Source organism: Ambystoma mexicanum, chromosome 4q (assembly GCF_040938575.1).
Source record: "Ambystoma mexicanum isolate Mex_15411 chromosome 4q, UKY_AmexF1_1, whole genome shotgun sequence".
Lineage (NCBI taxonomy): Eukaryota > Metazoa > Chordata > Amphibia > Caudata > Ambystomatidae > Ambystoma > Ambystoma mexicanum.
Genome location: NC_090928.1, coordinates 1,259,119,352 through 1,259,136,061, shown reverse-complemented (window position 1 = coordinate 1,259,136,061; position 16,710 = coordinate 1,259,119,352). Strand labels below are relative to the sequence as shown.

Below are 16,710 nucleotides of genomic sequence, written 5' to 3'. Positions count from 1 at the left end.
TAGGTCGAGGGGTCCAACAGAAGAAGAGAGGCTCGCGTCGTGGAGGAAGGTTCGAGTCGCTGCACTACCCAGGGATGAAACCAGTCGCGGTGCTGCCAAACGAAGTAGTCGATAGCTGCCTGGCTATCCGGTCTTCAAGTGCGGGGCACTGTCAAGTCAACCAAGGCAGGTCTGAGGGTGCGATAGGTGAACTGGTTGACCCCACCAGCTCAAGGGAAGGAAGCTCCTCCGCTGAAGATCTCCTCTCATCGTGTGGAAGAAAAGTGGTGAGACGATCCGGCAGGGCTTCACCTTTGGTGTAGATGCTGAAGATGTCTCTGGCTTCTCTTCCCTTCAGTTCCGTAGTTCCAGTGGCGACGTCTTGCTCTTCCAGTCCTCAGGACCCTGCTTTTAAGCAGAAAGAGACCCATTCATACAGCCTAGCTGTCACTCACACAGTGGAGTGATCTTCTTGGCGGGAGACCCTCCAGCCTATCAGGTTAGAGTGTGACCTGAGTTGCTGCGGCAACTCTGTCCGGGGGTTCTACTCCCCCTCCCAAACAACAGACCCACCCCAGACTCAGTGGCGCTGAAAGGAGGGCTTCTTGGCAGAAGCCCGCCAAAAGGACGAACAAAGGATCCCCGACCTGGGTTAGGAAAATGGAGTAAGACTCGAGAAAGAAGTTTTATCAAAGTTCTGGCAAATAAAACCTACCGGAGTAAAGTTAATAATAAAATAAACCGGCGGTATGTTAGAGGCTGTCAGTAAAAGTGGTAGCCTCGAACAATGAGAAAATCCCATAGAGAAATATTTGCGGTCGAATATAAAAGGTAGTAACCACTACCACCAGCCAGAAACTTTGTAGAGGGGGACTTTAAGGTATCCTCTCGAAAATGAACATAGGGGAAAAATTATTAACCCCTTCCAGTACTTCCATTTTAAGATGGGGTGTACTGGTTAAGTTCATAATAATCGACTAGTAAAGTCAATGGGGACTTTACATGCCCTGGGAGACAGTAGTCAGTCTCAGGGTATGGAGTCTATGTTTGGGCATCGCTACGACACCCCTGTGTCGCTGCACGGAGGGTGCTGTGTAACACATGTGAATAAAGATGGTTCCTATGGGTGAGAGAAAAAGATCCCATAGGCATTAAACACAAAAATAGCCTAGAACACACATAGCAAAAATGCCTAAGAGTGGGAAAAAGAGTCTCACTCTTTGCAGGTAAAAAAGAAATAAACCCTTCAAATCCAGCAAAGCTGCTGGGGGACTCTATAGGTAAGGGAAATTAGCCATAACATGAGAATTCTCCCTAACAGTCGGAGTGAGCAGTGATAGCTTAATGTGTGTGTTTTGGGGGTTCCAGTCCCAGAGCACCACCACATGTGGCGGGTGTGTAGTGTGGGGGATCTCCAGTGGAGTTTAGGTGGAGGCAAGCTATCCATTTTGACTTACCATCAGCGCCATCTTGGGTGGATTTCCTAGCCAGAGGGGCTCATGTTTGTTTGTTTATTTGTTTGTTTATTGTACTTATATAGCGCACCTGACCCAGGGGTATCTGGACGCTCAAGAAGTAAGAATATGGTTACAGATTACAATAATAATAACAGTTACAGATTACAGTGAATAGAACAGAGAGTACATACATGGAGGGATTGCTAGGTACAGTTACATCTTAGTGATAGGATACATGAAGAACGAACCAGATTAGTTCTTGCTCAGTAACCACGAGATGACACTTCTCCTGAAGTTGGCAAATATTTGGATGGATTTAATGTCAGAGGGGAGAGTGTTCCACAGTTCGGCGGCCAAGACCGGTAAACTGGACCCGCCTGCTCTCTTCGATTATAACTGGGGACCACTAGACAGGAGGTGTTGGACGATCTGGTAATTTGTGTGGATGATCTCATTGTGATTTTGTCCGTGAGATATGGAGGGGCTGTGTAGTTCAACACTTTATGGGTAAGACATAGAGTTTTGAGTTCAATCTTTTCTTGTATGGACAGCCATTTGCATTGTTTTCTGGTAGCTGAGATATGCTCTCTTCTTGGCATATTTAAGGCAGCTCTGAAGGCGTTGTTCTGCATTATCTGGAGTTTGTTGAGTACAGTCTTGTTAGCACCTAAGTAGAGACCATTACAATAGTCCAGTTTGGACTGTATGAGTGCTCTAGCTAGAATTAGACAACTTTCCGTTGAATGCAGAGGTCTACAGGCCTTTATCAGCTTGCCTGTATATGCATCTGGGTGTCACCTGCATAGTTTGTGTAGGTGACACTGAGACGGTCTAGTTTATCAAACAGGGGCTTTGTAAACATATTATACAAAGTGGGCGAAACGCAAGAACCGTGGGAAATGCCGCAATTGATGGGTATGGGTTCAGCAGCTGCAGAGGGTGAGAAGACCTGCATGGTTCTATTGTTGAGGAAAGATTGAATTCAGGTGATGGCGGACCTAGAGTAATGCGCTGCCGTGGCGAGGTGATCACAGAGTACCTTGTGGTTGACAAGGTCAAATGCCAACGACAGGTCAAGGAGGATTAGGATGGCAAGGCTTCCTATATCTTCTAAGTTCATCAATCTGGCCTCTGAGGTGGACAAGGGTGGTTTCTGTCCCATGTTGAGGTCTAAATCCAGATTGTCGTGTTCCCAGGAGTTTATTAGTCTCTAGATAGTCTTGGATTCACAAGTACGCAACCCTATCTAGGATTTTTAACAGGAAGGGGACCGTGGTGATAGGTCTGTAGTTAGTAGGGATCGTGGGGTCTAGCGTTTGTTTTTTGAGTAACGGTAGTACCCACAATTCCTTCAGGTTGCTAGGTACAATGCTGCTGGAGAATGATGCGTTGATTCATTTGGTAATAAATGGGGCCAGGTCTCTGGCCGCGTCTTTGATGATCTGTCCTGGACGACTGTCGCCCTGGCAATTAGAAGGTTTCAATGAGGCTATAATGTTTTGTACCTCTGGTGCCGATACATTAGTAAATTTGAAGCCTGAGGGCTGTTGCGAGGGGGTTGCCGGTGGAGGTGAAGTTGAAGTAGAATCTATTAGTTGACACTGTTTGTCTGCTATTTTAGTCTGAAGGCTGGCAATTTTGTTGGAGAGCACATTTTGAATGCTTGTGCACCAAGGTTTGTCTTTTAGGCATAGATCTGTGGGTGGGTTAGGGTTCTCCAGCTCTCTTGGTATGTTGAAGGGTTCTTTAGTGCTGGATCCTGCTTGCTTTATTCTATTGTTGAAGGTATCCCGCTTAGTGTGGAGGATCGGGTCTTTGTATTTGGCAGTAATGTTAGCTATGTTAGTTTTGTTCTCTAATGAAAGGATGTTTTTCCAAATTGTTTCAAGTTTCCTCTTTTCAGATCGTAGCATCTTTAATTCAGGGGTGAACCAGGAATTCATGTGTGCTCTTTGTTTCCCGTTGCGCATTTTAAGAGGTGCGACTATGTATAGCTTTGGCCATTGATGCGTTGTAGGCGTCTACCAGTAAGTTGGGGTCATTAGTGATAGGTAGTGTGCTAAGTGCAGGGATTACTAGCGGTAAAATAGCCTCGGCCGTGATGTTACGTTTGGTTTTGGTGGGACACGGCGGTGCCATAGGGCACGATTTATTCAGTAGCTTGTTAATGCTAAGCTCAAAGGAGAGAAGGTAGTGGTCGGTCCATGTTTGAGGTATAATCTCATTCATTGTGATGTTACAATTTAGATCTGCTACCCAATCGAGGGTCCTTCCTTTCTCGTGAGTAGGTTGGGTAATTTTTTGTGTAAGTCCATGTTCATTCTGGACATTATCTCAGGAGATTGCTGGGGGGTCCTTGGGATCGTTATAGCCTAAATTGAAGTCTCCTAAGATTAAGGTTTGCAAAGTTGTTTTGGTATTGTCGGTAAGTAGTGTCATAATGTCTTCCTCGGATGAGGCTAAGGGCCCAGGAGGCCTATATATTAGGTGTATTGTGGTGGTACTTTTGTGCGACATTTGGAGTTTAGCTGAGAGAAGCTTGCAGGATGAGAGGGGAGCTGAGGGAGCTATTCTCATGTCTAGCGTAGCTCTGAAGATGATGGCGGTGCCTCCTCCTCTGGAATTGGGTCTGTCAGCTCTGATGATGGAGTCATTATCGGGGACTGCTAGTACAAGTGAGGGGCCTGCTGCAGCCTGCAGCCAGGATTCTGTTACTGCAAGGAAGTCTAGGTTGGTGGAGACGATGGTGTCTGCAATCTCGGTCGCATGGGCTACAAGGGACCTGCCGTTTATTAAGGCACCTTTGATGGACTGCTTCAGGTTGCTGAGTTGGCTGTTTCTGGGTGTGGGTTCTTTCTGATTAGTGTTTTGTCTATGTTGGGTCGGTTTAGTGTCTGTAAGCCCCTTGAGACTTTAGGGCCGTATTTGGCATGCTGGCTGTGAGGTGGTGAGACCAGGGGGTGCGCTGGGAGCATAGACCGTCTGTCATTCAAATTAGGGCAGGCGGTAGGTAGGCCTGTAAAGAGGCTTAAGGTATTCTTATTGATAGTGGGGTTAGATGGCGTACCCTTGTTATTCCATGGTGGAATTGGTAGTAGGTTGGGTAGGAATAGGGTCGGCCTGAGTGTGGCATCCAGGCTGTTGAAGTTGAGTGCTGGTAGGAAGGGGGTGGCTTTGATCCTAGGGCAAGTGGCTATGGCGGGGATCATGGTAAGGGGCAGTGGTTGTTCCATCTGATCAGAGTCAAATGGTTGCCTAGTGTGGGTTCTGGCAATAGCAAGTATAAATGGGAGAGTACAGAGTAAATTAAGCATGATGTAGTTTCTTGCTGTCCAGTACACAATATAGGCAATGCGTAGTACACAATGTGGGCAGTATACTGTCCAGTACACAATATAGACAATGCAGTATGCAATTTCTGTTGTTCCTCACTACATGAAATACAGTAACAGTATAAGCAAAATGCGGTGCGGGTACGCAAAATAGTCAGTGCCGTACACAATGTTGACACTATAGTGGGAGATACAGTAATGTGATGAGTGCAGAGTTCCGTGGTAACACGGTGTGGGGTGATGCGTGCTAGTTACAAAATATAGTGCTAGCGCAATAATTGGTGGGGTAAGCTATAGACAACTTAGTTACAGTTGTAGCTTGGAAGGGCAGTGAGGAGTCCTATACCGCATTTAACATGAACAAGGCGGACCAACACACGTTGCTTGGATAGGCAGTGGGGAATTTTAGATAATATACGATGCGATGGGGAAGTAATGATAATGCGGGAATCAAGCCAAGGCACATGCTAAACAAATGATGTGGCAAAATAACATTACCACATGTGTTTGAGTTGCTCAAGGTATGGATAGGCAAGCGAACTAACGGGTTGTAATAAGCAGAGCAATACTCATAACGCGTGTGAACAAGTCATATATCGGAGGATCCGATTACTGGCGGATGATGAGATAATAACATGGCCGATTGCCGACAGATACGTAATGCTGAAGGCTAGCACCTAGTCATGGGATATGCTAGATGAAAGGACAAATCTGTAATGGCCGCCTTCATGTTAAGCAAGGATCGTATTTCACAATGTCAATATTCAATAATATGTTCAGATGGTTCCCTGCTTGCAACGGTGGGGCTGTGCAGTAATCCGGGCAGTAACGAGGTATGTTGAAGCAAATAAGTCTTTTCAAAGTGGGCAGAATCTGAGTGCTGTCGTCAGTATGTAAGTAGCATACGCTGTTTCAGATTACGTGGTGACACAGTACCTGCGTTTCAGCGTAGCCTGCTCGCAGGCACGGTGCCGGGCCGTTGTAGAAAGACATACTCTTTGCGCCCTGTGGCGAACAGGGGCAGACAGGGCCTTGTCCTGGCCTTTGCTGTATGCCGCCAGCGTATCCGCCTGCCGGGAGAAATTGAAACAATTAAAAGCATCCCTGTTGCTTAGCAACAGGACACAGCCTCGCTGTGGTGCCGCATTGCGTCCACCATTTTGGGGACAGGGGAGGTGCTGCAGCGGGCTGTAGATGGTACAAAGCAAGATACGGGCCTCAGCTTCGGCAGAATGGGCAAATATGTGGGCAATTGGTCGATTGTTCGATTGTTTGTTGAGCGTGAAGGAAATTGCATGCGCAAAAGTGTAGTGTACAATTTGTATATATGAAATGCACGTTATGGTTCACTTTCGGTTTTTTGTACGGGGAGCCGAGGCACGGTCATGACTTACGATTCTGCTTCGCTCTTCCTCTCCTGCGGGCAAATACTCCACCTAAAAGGGAGCTTATGTGTGGGACCGCATCCTGTAAAATCCGCTGCATGCGTTTTCCTGCTCAGTGCAGGAAAGCTGCCTCCATCTAATTTCGATGCACACAGAAAGGCTACAAACCCCATTCGTGCCTGTCAATCACTCCTGTAAAAAGCAGGTGGCATCCGTAGGGACCCACTGTAATGTCAGCCGGCGTGCATATACATGGCAGCCGGGATTGCGGCTTCTTTTGTGGTCGGGGTGGAAACTCTGGACCATTGGGATTCACGGGCCTCATAGCGGGGACAGCCCACAACTGTGCCTCCCATGGTTGTAGCATCCATCACCTCATTCAGCCTACTACCCTCCCCCAGCCCCACCCTGCAAAGACCTCCTGAGGATTCCCTGAAATAAAGAGGCAGGACCCGTTTTCAAAGGTGGAACTCACAAAAGCTGCAGAAAGCTTTATTGAAGCATGAAGCCAGGAGCTATCTTATCCGTCTCTCCACCACACCTCAGGATTATTCTACGCTGGGTGTGGCTGCTTAAGCACCCCCACCCCGTCAGTGTCCAGATGACCCCGTCAGTAGACCCGCACCTCTCTGCTCATGGCCCTTTCTTTGTTCTTTTCTTTTCTTTTCTTCTTTCTTTCTTCTATTCATGAACGTTTCTTCCATTCTATCTTTCTATTCATTTGTTCTTTCTAACATTCTAACATTGTACTTCTATTGCTTAGTTTCTTTCTTCCCATTCTACCCTTCTTCTTTGTTCTCTTACTTTCGTTCTATTTTCCAATTTTTCTTTCTTTCTCCCCCCCGGGCCTCTTTCCCCATCTAACGCCCCCCCTTCTGTCATTCCTGAGTCTCTTCTTCCTCCCCCAGTGCTTTCGCCCCCTTTGGTTATATTCCATTTCTGCCTCCCCTTGGTTTCCATTACTCAGTTCTTTCTATTCCTAACCATCCCCCACGGTTCTTCCTAGGCGCCCCCTCTTGGTTCCCCAAGTGCTTTTGCCTGCCCCCCTAAATCCTTCTAATACTAATCGAATCCATCCCCCAGTCCCCGCATTCTTCTTCCCTGGGTCTTCCAGTACCTTCACCCGCCAGCAAGTCTATTCCAACCGACTAATTCCTTCAAGACCAGACAATCCTTACTCCCTCCAGATGCCTCTCCGTCCCCCACTCTTCACATTCCCCCAGATACTTCCCCTTCCCCCAATTCTTTCCTTACCCAACTCCTTCCTTACCCCCTCCTTATCCATTCCCCGAAATCCTTCCTTCCTTTACCCAATTGTTCCTGTAACCAAATTCTTCCCGTCCCCCAAAACTTCCCCTCACTTTCCCCCAGTTTACGTTCTCCCATTACTTTCCCACACCCCCCGCGTTGGTGTTGGAAGGACTTCCAAGCCCCCTAAAGCCGCCCTTTTCCCCAGGCCTCCCCTGAGTCTAGTACCCCTGGGCGCCGTACTTCTAAGCTATTGGCTGTGCAGTCCCCTTTGGGATCGGTCAGTGCTTTTTCTTGGGGTCCCCATATAACATCCGCTGGGCGCTCTGGAAGAGAAAACATCAACTCATTTCAAGACTGTAACTTAACCATGAATCGGCAGTGGGACACGTGGGTGGGTTTCCTCTGAGCTGGAAGGGGCAGCCGGACCAAGAGGGCGCACCTAGGAGGCCGGAAGCCTTATATAGCCCCTCTCCTGGTCCTGCTCCCCCTCCGTTGCCCCCATTGTGATGTGCTTGCACCCCCCACCCCGCCCGTGCAAGGGGGCCATCACCTTGTCCTTCCTTCCTTTCACCCTTGTGTCCGCTGGGTGGGTGTCCCCACTAAGGGCGGCGCCCACCGTTTGCCGACCTGACAGCGCATTTGCCCGTCATTACCACCACAACCAGAAAACTATCAAAATCCCCCAGAGAGAACCGCATACATTGTCCTTTGGGGGATTACATCCCCATTTCAAATGAGCCACTTCAATAGGAATGTGGTGATGTTCCCATTGAAGTCAATGGTAACTGAGTGTGGGGCGGTGAGTCCATTGAAGTCTATGGGAGACACGTGGTGTGAAAATGTGTCAGCGGAGGGTTATATCAGAGGTGAACCTACCTTAACCTTCTAATGATTTTCCAGCTCGCCATGGAGGAGGATTTGCTGCAGAGAACCATTGAGGCCGTGGAGAAGTCGCTCAACGTGCACACCCCCCCGCCCGACCTCTTCCACGAGTTACATGAGGCTGTATTTGCAAGTTTGCTGCCATTCTGGGCAGGGTTCCGGAAGATGTGGACAACACGATCGCCGGCAAGTGCCAAGAGGCCTCCAGGTATGGATGCAGCACAGCCCTCTGCTCGTCATTAAAGCAAGGGTTCATAAAATGGCAAAATAGCTCCCTGGTTAATGCACCTTTCAAATGTAGACGTGTTTTATGTGAGACATGGAATCTGGGGGCAGGGGGCAAACCAGTCACAAAACGATATTTTGGCACAAACTAAGAACTGTGAATAGCTAAACACTGGGGTTGCCTCATTTGTTTGACGCAAAAACCTGGCTACTAGCCACACCCACATTGTAGAAACCCCACCTCCTGTCACACCACTTTCATGGATTCAAAAACTGCAGTACAATAGCAAGGGGGAATTAAAAAATTATGCTAGCAATTATGTTTTTAACTGACCTATGTACGTTTTTTGAAAAGCAATCTGCATTATTAAAATAAAACATGTCTTATGCATGGCTAAAATGACATTTCGCAAAATGATATGCCATACACTATTTTACCTTGGAACAATGGACAGCTGAGCTGGTTCTGTCAAGCCAGACCTGCCTACAGTTGAAATCAAAAACTCTGAAATGTCTGGTATTTGCAGCGCGCGCCCAACCCCGCGCGCCATTGTCATTTCCCTGGATAAAAAAGATTGGGCATAATAACACTAACCGACACACACACACACACTCATGCCAACATTTTTAGTGATCTAGAATAGAAGAAATTTAACAATAGTAATTTATAATCATGACTTTTAATTCATTACATCTGGGGAAATCTGATATATATATATTACATCTTCCTCTATTTTATGAAAACATAGGGCTTATGTAGTTCAGATTGGATAAGGCACAGAAGGATAAACTGATTTGCCCAGGATCACACACTTTAGTTAAAAGATGAAGCTAGGATTTGAGACCAGTCCACCACTTGGAGACTTGACCTCATATTGTACGTGCATGATAGAAACGTTCCTCCTGCTGAGCTGAGGACCCTGTGCGCTGCCACGGTTTGATTGGCGGTAGGGGGTTCAAGCTTTATTCCCCCCGCCCCTACTTAGACGTCTGTGCACACCAGAAATCTGTAGGTCTCTCACTCTCCCCAGGGAATGTCTCCAAAAACCTGAAGTATCCGGGCCAATCCTGGGGGTTAGGCTGATCTGTATTGTGCTGTTCAGATTTGGATCAAGATGTGCATTAACCCACTTGTCTATCTTACCAAATCAATAGATGGCACTGACCATTTAATGTCTAAAAATACATTCTTAGTTTTAAAAGCAGCTGTATAATCATTCCTAGAAACCTTAACTTTTGAGAGTCAGTAAATCCCTAGAATAGCTCATTGGGTCAAGCCCCTGCTGGAGAATATATATAAATAACAGCAGCTGGCACGTTAACCCACCAAGCCAACATTCCAAAAGAAATGCATAGTGACAAAATGAGAGTTAGATTGCCAATATTGCCCGAACACATTCATTTCATATGAGCAAGACAGTTTAAAACCTCAATAAGCTACATCTAGGATTAAGCCGACTATACAAACCCTACAAACCTTCTAGAGACATAGGGCAGTCATGAAATCCTGCCAGATAAGATTTCCCACCAGAACCGTATTCATTGTGTGAGATGAGAAGAGGCTGAGCAGGGTACTCTGACCTGCGACTGACTTCCCCCCATTCCCCCTGGCCTGTTATTAAATCTCCCATGTTATCCTTGTTGTTGTACTTGGGATCCATAGCATAGAGCGATATAACAGGCATCTCGCTCCCTTGCACGACAGTGACGTTTCATGTGCCCAATGGGAATGCAGTTCTACATTTAGCAGCAGCCTTGAAGGTTGAGGTGGGCCGGGAATCCAGGACTGGTGTAACTCTCTCTAGAAATTGGCCTGCCTGACCAATCTACAGAGAAGGAACTACATTCCAGTAAGGGCTTAAGCATGGAGAAGAGGTCTCATAAAATGTCTGACACCTCCCATCCAGCCCGAGCTGTTTATTCAACTGCCGATTGCATTCTGGGACTTGTAGTTCACGCAAATGTGTGCACCGCAAAGCAAATGCAGATTGCGACTGGCTAAAAGGCCAACCCTGCCCACTAGTCGGCTTCTTTCCCACCCCTGCCTCCTTGGCCTGTATGCTGGCTGTGAAACAGAGATGCATATTGCGTCGCACCGTGTAGGCCAGGTGCGAGTGGTGCATCCTGGTATTCGTAGTTTTGCTTCTCATTTCTCACGGCAGAGCTGTGACACAATTCAAAAACGGAGGCTTGCCTGGGTGCCCTATTCACACGTGGCACTGCAAGAAGGAGACGTCTGAAGTCTGCTGTGGGTGGTTGTATTATTAATAAAGGCTGCTTGCTTCCTTCCTTTTTGAAAACAGGCAGCCAGTGTGAATAAAATGGGCGGTATAGAAACAAGTATTTCTTTTTTTTTTTGCACTTTCAGACAAGCAGACCGGCTTGTACATTTTTTATGTAGACATATTCTTTCACGAACACACCAAATAGCTTGAGAGGCACCTGCCTTGAAAATGCATACGGGCCGTCAAAATGAACAGCCCCGACATTAGCACTTGTCATGCAGAGTTGGCACGTGAAAGGGTCACTGGAGGTGTACTTGCCCCCATGTCACAGAATTAAATGGTGCCCGCTGGGCAGCCCTTTTCTGACAGCAGAGCTGTAGATGACAGCTCCAGGGCACACTGCAGGAGGTCCCTTCGGCCCTGGCTGACACACACCTTCCGAGGCCGCTCCTGCTGCAACTCTTGAAGCTCAGACGACTGCCGTCGCAGGGGACACACTGCATCTACACCGGACAATAGGACAGCCCGAGAAAAATACCTGGGCCGGTGGCCATCTACTATAGTACTAAAACCTTACATCAAGAAAAACCTCGGAGGCACCGCCTTCTACCACTTAGCCGCAAAAACCTGGAACAACACCCCAAAAGAAATAAGGAACACCAAAGATCACCTTAAATTCAGAAAATTACTAAAAACCTGGCTCTTCGATACCAGAGACTAAAACCAAAGCAGCAGTAAGACAAACAACTAAACCGGAAAGGACACTGACAAGCCCCAGAACCGACTGATAAGCACTCAGGGCACTAGGAGGGGTGACGCCAGACAGAGTGGTACACATGCGAGAACCACGGAGGCAACAACCCCAGCCAATTCTTACCATCCCCAACCGCTGTATAGCTACAACTAGGTACCACCAATGACCGCACTAACTACGATATGGACACTGGCAGGTGCACTGGCCATGTGGGTGGGGGTGGGGAGCATGCAACGCTGTTGACAGAACGGGCAGAAGAGGCAGTGAGATGCTCAAGGGGCCTCGTATACAAAACGAGCACGAACCTCCAGAGGCACATGATTCTCAAGCACCCCATCGAGCGAGATTACGCGAGCACAACTGGTCAACCAGGATATAGATGCCAACTAACCGAGACCACTAACAATTTCCTCCTCCGCATACACCTCTCAAACTCCAAACCAAATGTTAGGCAGAAACCTGTGCAGTTCCCTCTGGGACCACTGCAAAAGATTTAGGACTACAGGTGTTTGGCAGTAAACCCACTTGGTAGCAGTCTGTACCACACAGATTCACTTGGTAGCTGTGGCTGAGCAGTCAGACTTCCCTCAAGAAGAGTTAGGCAGTATACAGAGTATTCACAATAGGTCAAGAGAACACAGTAGAACAAGTAAACGCTGACCAGGGCTTGGTGTAAAAGAGATATAATTATTTATTTAAAACCACATCTAGGAAAACACACAGGCACTAATAGTAAGCAATTCAAAAACACGGTCACTAAAAGATATACACTCCCTTAAAAGAATATAAGACAAGTCTTAAGTAAAGCCCCACTTATTTTCAGACAGCGGTGAGCGCTTAACGTAGATGGCACTCTAATAATTCGGTTTAAAAAGGGAGAGAAAAGCAGAGAATAAGTTGAAACAGATCCCAACACTTTTACAAGAACATGACAAGAGAGGAAGGCAAAGTAAAACCGTGAATTCAGAGTCAGTAGGCCGGATCCGCTTTAAGAGGATCGAAACGAAATGTTTCCAAGGTCACACGGTTGCAGTGCACAAAAGTCTTGTAAAGGTTCAAAAAGGAGTTGGACCAAAGAAAGGGACCAGTTAGGGGGTCAAGGCGGCCAGTCCAGAAGGTTAAGGGGTTATTATTACCTTGTAGCAATCTTTAGAAAGGGAGGCCTGGCGGACACGGTACCTTAAGTGGTGAGAATGCTCCAGTGGGGGCAGTTGTTCCTGGCAGCGGATGCAAGTCGGTCCTTCGTCCGGGGGAAGAGAGGATCTCGTCGTGGAGGAAGACAGGAGTCCGTTGCACTGCCAGGGAAGAAACCAGCCGCAGAGTTTCTCAGGTACAAGGAGCGGTCCGTTGATTCGCGGTTCAGTGGTGAGTGGCTATCCGGCTGCCGGGGTGCTTGGCACGGGCAGTTCGACCACAAACCGGTCTGGGGTGAGAAGAAAAGAAGGTAAAACTGGTTGTGCCCACCAGTCAGGGGAAGAAGCCTCTCCAGCCGGGAGATCTTCTCTGTCGTCGGGAAGTGGTGAGTCGGTTCCGCAGGGCTCCAACGGTGGTGTCGTCGTGGTAGGTCGGCTCAGCTTCTCCCTCATCAGATTCTCAGGTCCTGTGGTGACTTCTGAAGTTCCAGTCCCAAAAGCCCTGCTTTTATGCAAGAAACCCCCATTCATTCAGCCTAGCTGTCAATCAAACATGCTAAGTGGTGAGCCGGCCGGCTCACCACTTGGGCCAATCACACAAGAGTGCGACTTGAGTTACCAAGGTAACTCAGTCCAGGGTGCCTAAAACCCCTCCCACACCCTGTGGTACCCAGACAGAGTGGCACCACTTTTGGAGGCTTCTGTGGAGAAGCCCGCCAAAAAGGGGAACAAAGGGCTCGACATGGGTTGGAGTCACAGAAGAGAACACAAACGGCATTTTAGAATTGAGTCGTGGCAAAAAATACCAACCGGCGAATTATTATTAAATAAATAAACCGGCGGTATGTTCGAGGCTATGAGAATTAAATAATTAAAGTTGGTAGCCTCGAACAATGGGAAAATCCCAAAAGAAAATATTTGCGGTCGAATATAAAAAGAAGTTTCCACTGCCACCAGCCAAAACTCGATCAGGGGGGACGGAGACGTGCCCCCTCGACTAACAGACCCCGGGGCAATCGAATTGACCCGACCAGTAGGTCCACAATATGATGGTTTGTACTGGTTTCTGTTAATAATTTGGGACTAGTAAAGCCAATGGTGACTTTACATGCCCTGGGAGACAGTAGTCAGTCCCAGGGTATGGAGTCTATGGTGGGGTGTCACTGTGACACCCCTGTGTTACTGCACGGAGGGTGCTGTGTAACACACATAGTAAAAACACATGAGACCCTATGGAGTAAAGGACCCCATAGCCCATAAAACACATTAACAGTCAAAGGAACACCACAAATCATGTCCAAGAGTGGGAGAAAAAGAGTCTCACTCTTGGCAGGAGAAAAAAAACAACTCCAGGAATCCAGCAAAGCTGCTGGGGGACTCACTAGGTTAGGAAATTCAGCCTAAAGAGAGAATTCTCCCTAACACCAAACACAACCACAAACCTCCAGCACAACAAACCGCACAAACTTCACCACACTGCAACAACAAAACAATAAATGCACATAGACCCGCACATCAGTACACGACGACTACCGGCTGCATACACCCCAGGCCCAGCCGACGGACCCACCGGGCTGAGGCTGGCAACAGTACATCACTGCTCTCTTGCACTTTTCCAACCTCCACCCACTAACTCACCCGCCCTCCCTCCCTCTTTCAGAGCCGCCAGAGCGCCAGGGGACCACTCCGGTGGTGATAGTGCGGTACAAATCTCCTTTAACATTAACATTAACATATGGACGTGTGGCCTAGCAGCTGGGAGGCCTAACTGGCACAGTGGGGTTACTGTACTCCCCCTTCTGTAATGGCTGGGCAGGCGAAGAACGATGGTCTGAAGGGTGGCCCAGAGCAATGCCAGAGGTTATGATTAATTCTAAAACTTCCAGCAATCGCCTCCTTTGTTTTGTGGGTTATCCTACTGGACATGAAAGGGAGCAAAATCGATTTAAAAAGGTGCGTCATACATGATATAATGAGCAGTCAAAAAATGAAGAGAATAACAATATTTAATTAAATACAGAAACAACATGAAATCAAAATAGGTCAATGCAGGTTCCAATCGCTCAGTCCTTTCGAATGCAAACCAGGATTCCTAGGTATTTATTAACGTTATTAATACAAATATTATCCGTTACAAACATATCATGTGTATTATTTATTATATATTCCATTCAGAGTATTACAAAAGATACAGTGGTGAACAGTGGCATCTACTGGACAGGAGCAGTATTGCCAGACATCAATGTAGAGACTTTTTTGTTTTTTATTGTCTTATAGGCTACAAAAATAAGCCTGTCACAGCTGAACCAATTACGAGACAATATCATTCAAACATCATAATTTGCTAAATACATTTGATTCAGATGCAAAACTACATGAATGTAGTGACTTCTATGAAAATAAGGACCCGGAAATCAGATCAGAGAGCTTGGCCCCTGTAAGAAGCAATTGTGGTTCCATGGCAGAGCCGAGTCCCGGCCCACTTAAACCCCGATCAACGTCATACCACGTGACTGCTGCTGTCTTTAAGCCTTTTGCGACTGATGAAAGGAGTACCAAGTTGCAGAAAAACAGCCTGCACCACGACTTTGTAAAGACTTCCCCCATTTCAGAGGGTGTATTGTACGCTTTCTGAACTCACCTATTTCAATTAGGTATAGCTTGTCCTTTTTAGAACTTCTCTTTTTGTGGTACATGGTGCATTTTTTTTTAATGAACTGAGATAAAGGCAACTCAAAAAGGACACGTTTGAGTTTCCCTGACTTGAATTCATAGCGCTTGCTCTGCAGGTTACAATGATATAAAACAGATCACTCGAACTCGAGCTCCTGTTCCAGGGCTCTTTCCCTAACTAAGCCGTGCCCAAGGCTGCGCTTGCGGAGACTGGTTTGAGCAGATTGTGCAGGGGGTGGCACAGAAAAATTACATTTATAATATCAGAAAATGGAGAAGATGCGGGTTTTGAGGACTCTCCAAGATGGCGACTTTGGGGCCCATCTGCTAAGTGAAGAGTGGATGCAGTCAAGCTGCCACGTGCGCAGAGTCAAGAGGTTACAGCAGGTTTCAGTCAATGCCTCGAGACTGGCCCCAGAGAGAGAACAGATGTTCAGGTATGTAGGGGTGGGGCTCCCTCAACCTCTTCCAGGAAATCTGGCCGCCTGTAAGCAACCTCCCCAGAGAGGTATGTCCCACTCCTGAGATATGAGGTGTTCAGGGGAGGGAGAGTAGAGGGGTTTCCCGATCTCTTTCAGGTCATCGGACCTTCTGTAATAAATGTCCCCAGAGAAGCATATCCAACACCTGGGATATCAGGTTGTTAGTTCCTAAAAACATGATTACATGTGGCCTAGCCCCTTATGGGCGACCACTTGCTAGTCTCCAAATCGACCTCGGGGGGTGTGGTTCACTATGCCCCCCCTGCTGTTGTATCTCAGGGCGATTGTGCACTGTGTTACTCCTACGTTACTATTGTCACGAAGTCCAGAATCCAAGGCGCAGGAGCGACGCAGTACCAACCACCCCCACTTTGGTCGTGGAGCCCGCAAGTCAGAGCTTACACGGGTTTCCTGGACCAGAGCAGGGAAGGAGGGTTAGGGTCTCGATGATTGGATAGGTAGGGGGAGTTAGGTAAACCGGATTGAGGGTGAGGTAGAGGTTATGGGTGGGAATGGGGAGTTCTACTGGGAAAGTTTGGTTGCTGCTCACTTTTGTTCTGGTGTTCTCAGCCCTTACTAGCTACTTGTACATAAGCACCAATTTGCACATAAGAACAGTTTAACTCTGCCTAACCCTAAGTCATCGGAACAGTACAGGAGTTAGCATGCAACTTAGCTCTGGTCTTCTGTGTCCTGTCCATGAAGAGCAGTCACGTCCTTGGCACGTCTGAAGGGTTGTTTTCAAAAGGTCCAAGCTAAAAGAAATTAACAAGCATTAGAACATGCCCTCTGTTACTCTCTGCATTCACCTCATGCAGACTCACTCACACAGACACACTCTCTAATGCCTCTCTCAAGACCTGTATAGTGCTATTGCACTATGCTACGCAAGCGATCTCCTTGCAGATCCCTGCAAACATGTTCGAATGCAC

At 47.4% G+C, this 16,710-nt stretch overlaps 1 protein-coding gene across 1 annotated transcript in view; it reads left to right on the top strand.

Annotated features, from left to right (window-relative positions):
• Positions 1–16,710, top strand: part of LOC138468346 (uncharacterized) — a 196,939-nt gene that overhangs the window by 75,473 nt on the left and 104,756 nt on the right. Inside the window, exon 3 of the mRNA XM_069608865.1 lies at positions 8,305–8,494. Within this exon, the coding sequence (XP_069464966.1) occupies positions 8,305–8,494 (190 nt within the window). The remainder of the gene's footprint in view (positions 1–8,304; positions 8,495–16,710) is intronic.